Raw genomic sequence first — 6,175 nt, 5'->3', positions numbered from 1 at the left:
AAGGCGTTGCTCCCTTCACCCCCATGAATTAACAAAGTAGCTTGATCCCTACGAGCTCAACGAGGAACTCGACTCCCATGAGTTGATAATGCAGCTTAACCCTTTACATTTCAAGCGAAGTGTAACAAAATTGATTCAGGTTTCATAATCCAATAATTATCAATTTTCATCTTATTGATCAGGTTTCACAATCCAATAATTATCAATTTTCATCTTATTGATAACTTTTGTCAAAATTTTTATAGATATATCTATAAAAACCGATTTTGTTTTTCATTTTTGTAACTACTCAAATGTATACACTTTTTGTTTATAGCGTGACGGCTACCTACCTTCACTTTTAGCTTTTTGTTAAAATGAATGATAAGTTGGGCTAATATTTGAGTTTTCCTCAATATGACTTAATAGTCCTTGACTCATCATGTAAATGTTATCAATAAATTTCTACTTAATGTCAATAAATAGCTGTTTTTTCAGGTATCATCAAAATGCACTACTTTTTCACCTAGAAAAGCAATGATAAAAGGCACATCCTATATGACATGTTTCAAATAATTGCCACAATTACCACGAGCAAGCGTATTAATGACGAACACATTTTTGTTATGCTATTAATACTCGTACTCGATATATTATTCTACCCAAGCATGACTGAGGAAGAGTTATGGGGCATAGCATTTTTTGCCTAGTGTTAGAAAATTAATCAATGCGTTTAAGACCTTGGGCACCAAACATTCTTCATTTACATTCTCCAACACGAAAAGTGGTACGTACTTCACTAGGATGGCCTCATAGTTAATTTACCAACTTAACAAAGGGAATAAAACCGAAGAAGCTCATCACTTCTCACTAACATAACAATAAACCCCGGTATTAATTCGGGTCTCTCCGGTTCAACTAGGATCATAGTTCTTGAATTTCTACTCGAAGCAAGATCGAGAAAAGAAAGTTTTACAACCACTAGGAGTTTTGAGTAATAAAACGCTTGATAATAGGCAAAACTGCGTTAGCTGCATCCGAGTATGGGTCATTGGTGAAGAAACCATGTCCCTCTCCCTTAAATTCCACATACTCAATTCCTTTTCCCATCTCTTTCAACCTCTTGGCATACTGCTCTACCCTGTCTTTCAATAGCTCATTACCACCAACCACCACCAAGATGGGATTGAGCTTCAGTGGCTCCAAGCTTGGACTACAAGGTCCAAATGGGTTTACCAAAGGATGATCTGCTGTCCCACCTTCTGGTATTGATAGCCTCCAAAACCTGCAGCTTTTAATCATCTGGATTTAGCTTTATTCTTTAATTATATTATCTTATTTTTTGAAAGAAATAAAACATGTATGCACGTTATTAAAATATATGATTTTTTTTTTTCCGTCTTCACCAACAGCCGATCAAAGGTAATGTTTAGTTTCGTGAAAGCACTAATCAAAGAAAAAAAACACTAAAAAAAATGACCTTCTTATCTTTAATTGTCCTATTAAAAAATAAAAAAATAAAATATAATTAAAAATTTATATATTTTCAAAATCTTTACGTTAAAAAGGTAAAATCAATAAAATGAATTTGAAATAGTATATAAAAATAATTTATTAATTTTATAATGCATCTGCATTTTCAACCTATGATTCCTTTAATTTCCTTATATTATGATTTAATTGGATAAAGATGAGATGGTATTATTATATTTGATTAATGGAACCACCATATTATAATGGTAGGGCATATGCTCATCAAATACAAAATTATTAAAAATTAAATTAAGTCCAAAGTCCTCATTCTCTAGAAGGGTGGAAACCGCGTGGATGACTAATTCAAGGTAAACATGCATACTTGGAATTGGGGCATCCACGTGTTATTTTCAAAACTTCTCTTCGCCACAAAAGTATTCCTCTTTGATGGACCATTTCTCCTAACACTTTTCTTTATCCAAATAAAATTTTAGTCTTCGCAATGCTTCATGCCTTCAACTGGGGTGGGTTGGGATTGGTGACTAGCCTAATTCAATCCAAATTAAAAAAAATAATTAATTTGAGTGTAATCGAATCCAATGTGTAACTTGAGTTAATCCAAACTAACTCAACCTTATTTTTAAAGATCGAGTTAGATAACCGAATTGGATTCATCAAAGTGTATGATTCCAAATTCATCCATAATATTTCAAATTTATTTTTATATATTTATATCAAAATTTAAATAATAAATATGACAAAATTTTAATATCATAACAAAAAGTAAAAATAAATTTATATATCTATTTTTAAATAAAAGATTTATGATATAATTATAATTTGATAATATTTTTTAGAAATCTAAAAACAAATAAATATTCCCATATAAGATAGTTCGGATTAGATTCAGGTTGTTCTAACTTTCATCCAAGTGCAATACAAGTTAAGTTCAAATTGAAAAAAACGTAATTTAAGTTTTATCTAGTATTAAAAATAATTACCAAAATCTCCCTAAATATCATATATATATATATATATATATATATATATATATATTAGGTTGTCTTAAGTTCAACTCCCTAAATATCAGTTTGGATCAAACCAACTCGTCCTAAGATATATATATATATATATATATATATATTAGGTTGTCTTAAGTTCAACGTAAGTTGAGTTTGGGTTGAAAATACTTAAATAAAGCTTTATAGAATATTAAAAATGATTACTCAAATATGCTTAAATATCATATCGTATCAAACCAACTATTTCGCTTATATATATATATATAGTTACAAATATTGTTATGGTTATATTTATATGTGTGTGACGTGTTAGACACTGATAAGCAATAGACCTAAATTATCCATGGGCTTGCCTTATTAAAATCAAATTGGTTGACATAAAATTACCCTGTTACATCAACTTAATTATAACCTAATTTGAAAGCCACTTAATTGTTTCATTGCACTTGTTCACCACCAATAATTATTTATTTTCTTCATATTCATTAAAATATTGATCAAATTAAAAATAAAGAATGGTATTGGAGAATCCAAGAAAAATACTTCTTGGGCATATTTGGTATCCGTAAAATTTGAGGAAAAATACCAAGAAAAAGTAATAAAAAATTTAAAAGTAAAAGTAAAAAAGAAAAATTTAATGTTGATATAAATCACATTTTTCAAAATTTAATGTTGTTTAAATTTTATATAATTATTGGATTTATAAAATAGGATTAATTTCATTGACTTGTATTAAGATTTTGACTAAATTGAAATTAATTTAAAATTTCGTCAAATGTTTTTCATGTATTTCTTATATGATATTTTCAGCCATCTCCCTTCAAATAGCGGAGGTATTTAATGGAGGAGACGAGACATATTAACGGTTATGAAATATTACTATTTGTATGGATTTAGGTTTGGAAGAGCAAAGTACGTACCTGTCAAAGAGTTCTAAGTTGAACATAGTATCACTCGGACCCTCCTCTGATCTTGTTCTCACTGTTCCCCCAAAAAATGGCGCCATCAACACAAAACCTCGTACCCGAATCGGCTCCAGTTCTAGCAAACCGGCCCCCATCTGAACCGCCACCTGGTGCGCCATGTTGCCTCCAGACGAGTCTCCCACTACGAAGACCCGGTCCAAGTCAACCCCTTCACTCAGCCACTCTTCGCAATCCTCGGATACAGCTTGACCTTGTAGCCACTTGAGTGAGCTCACTGCATCCTCCACCGCCGCCGGCAGCCTGTGCTCCGGCGCCAGGCGGAAGTCCGGTGCAACCACGAGTGCGCCAAGCCCAGACGCCAGACGGAGGCAGCAGTTATGGCAGTTGGGCCACGTGCGAGAGCCGACGCAGAAGCCGCCTCCATGAAAGTAGTAGAGAATCGGGAGGTTTCCTTTGGTGGGGGACACCGCCGGCTTATAGAGGCGGAGGTGGAGGTTATGGTGTTTGTGGAAAAGAGAGTCTTTCCAGACGACGGAGCCATCATCGTGGAGGGGAATGTGGAAGGGAAAAGTGGTGGAGCGGAGGACAGAGCCATCGCTGTAGACTTGGAGGACACCCTGGAAGTCTTCCACTAGATGAGGTGCAGAGTCCATTTCAGAAAATCTCTTTCTTGAGAGAGTACGTAAATGGTTTGACGATGGAATAGAAGAAACGAAAGTGGATATATAGAGAGGGGTAGCAAAGAAGGTTTTGGTAGCGGTCAAAATTCGAAATTTAGTGCGCACACACGAGTTATGAGTTTAGGTAGCTGAGTTAAATCGTTTGTTTAACGAGTCATGCTAGTAAAGTAATCATGTTGATCCTAATGCTATGTTTGGATAGTGGTAAAATAATTCTAAAAAATTGAATCAATTTTAAAATTAAAAATTTAATTTAGTTAATTTATTCTTAGTTTACAAGGTCATGATATCACAAATTGCTAATTCTATATATGTGGAAAATATTATTGAGAATTGACTTTAGTGCGTAGCCGCCACCATCGCCTTCATTAAAATCAATAATTGAACTTATATTATATTAAATATTATGATGATAACTATAATCACTCTTTTATTACCGACATGATATAACTACATAGAAAGTTACTTAGGTGAACCCCACTAAATGTTTTCCTAGGACACTTGTTGAGAGAGAGAGAGAGAGAGGAATAAAATAATCAATTTAATTTCTTTACATTTCTAAGATATAGCTATATGTTTACAGTTCATCATCTCTTCTAGTTTGTTCTCGGCAAACACCAAGATTTGTTTGTTTGTTTTTACTTAAATTTAAATAAAACTTAATTTAATGTAACTTTAAATGGAATTTAATAATATTAAATATTAAGTTACTTATTTTTTTGTTATTTTATTTTTGTTAAGTACTACATTGTTTGTTTTTTATGTTCTAAAAATCAACAACAAAAAATAGTTTTTAAAAATTCATAACACCGTTTGATTATTATTCTTTATTTTCAGTTTTTAAAAACAAAGTGAAATAGAGTACACTTTTTAGAGAACAAGTAAAAATTATTTTTACTGGGTTTTTAAAAACAATATAAAGACACAAACACCCAATTATTTATCTTCTACATATAATTATTATTTTTCATTTTTTTTGTTAGAAAAATTAACTTCAAATTAAATAAGACTTAATGGGTCGGATTTGTTAAAAAATCTATTAATTTTTTAAAATAATTAAAAACTTAAACAATAAACTCACTAATACTAGAAATTTATGAATATAATAACATATGTTTTTTTCTACTATATAATAAAATAGTATATTTTCTACTAAAAATATAATTTATGATTTTATTATTATATTACTATTTATGTTTTATTAAAAAACTATATATATTTTTAATTTATTTGTAATTACAAAATTAATTTTATTTTCAATAAGGCTTCAATTAAATTTAATTAATTTATAATATATAAATTGAATTTAAAATATTTTTACAAAATTAAAACAATTTGTTCAAACAAGTCTTGTTGTTGTTGTTGTTTTTTAAATCCTTTTATAAAAACAACTTACCAAATATCCTTAATTTTATAAAACATAAAAAAACTTCTTTTTTTTTTATTCTTTAACTTAAAAAAAGTTTCTAAACAAAACATGAGAAATGATGATTAAACAAAAAAATTTTTAAAAATTAATTAAATTACTTATCTACATGTATTAAAAATGAATATTAAAATTATTTTTATCTTATAAAAATTTTTGTTTCACTACAATAAAAAAATTGCTTCATTATAAAAAAATATATTTATATTTAACTCATATATAATTGTAAATTTAATTTTTATTTTTTAATAAGAGTTAATTTGAATTTGAATTTGATTTTGTATTATTATATATTAATTTTATAAAATAAAAAGTAATACATTGTCTTTAAAAACAATAAAAATTATTTCATTCAAACAAATTTCTTGTTGTTGGCTTTAAAAAACTATTTTTTAAAACATCTTACCAAACACTGTAGTTTTTTTAAAATTCTTAAAAACCATTTTTTGTTCTCTATTTTAGAAACAATTTTTAAAAAAAAATTTAAAAAAACATCGCCAAACGGGCCCTTAATTTTTATCTAAGTTCTCATTCGATCAAAAGTTAATTTAACATATTTTTAAAAATCTTATAATATATTTTTTAAAGCTAATAATTTGGAAAAAAAGAAAAAGAAATAGAAAAAGAAATAATAGAATGAAAAAACCTAAATCAGACTAAAAAGAAAAA

The 6,175-nt window shown here is 28.9% G+C and overlaps 1 protein-coding gene across 1 annotated transcript; it reads right to left on the bottom strand.

Annotated features, from left to right (window-relative positions):
- Positions 1-720: 720 nt before the first annotated feature.
- Positions 721-4,087, bottom strand: LOC117920948 (probable carboxylesterase 15). The gene is made up of 2 exons (XM_034838662.1): positions 3,395-4,087; positions 721-1,264 (listed from the first exon to the last, which is right to left on the bottom strand). The coding sequence occupies exons 1-2, from the start codon at positions 4,051-4,053 to the stop codon at positions 961-963; spliced, it is 963 nt and encodes a 320-aa protein (XP_034694553.1). The 5' UTR covers positions 4,054-4,087; the 3' UTR covers positions 721-960.
- Between the last annotated feature and the right edge of the window lie 2,088 nt (positions 4,088-6,175).

The sequence above is a fragment of the Vitis riparia genome, chromosome 8, assembly GCF_004353265.1.
Source record: "Vitis riparia cultivar Riparia Gloire de Montpellier isolate 1030 chromosome 8, EGFV_Vit.rip_1.0, whole genome shotgun sequence".
NCBI classification, from domain to species: domain Eukaryota; kingdom Viridiplantae; phylum Streptophyta; class Magnoliopsida; order Vitales; family Vitaceae; genus Vitis; species Vitis riparia.
Note: the sequence above shows the minus strand (reverse complement) of the source record. Positions and strands in the feature narration are given on the sequence as shown.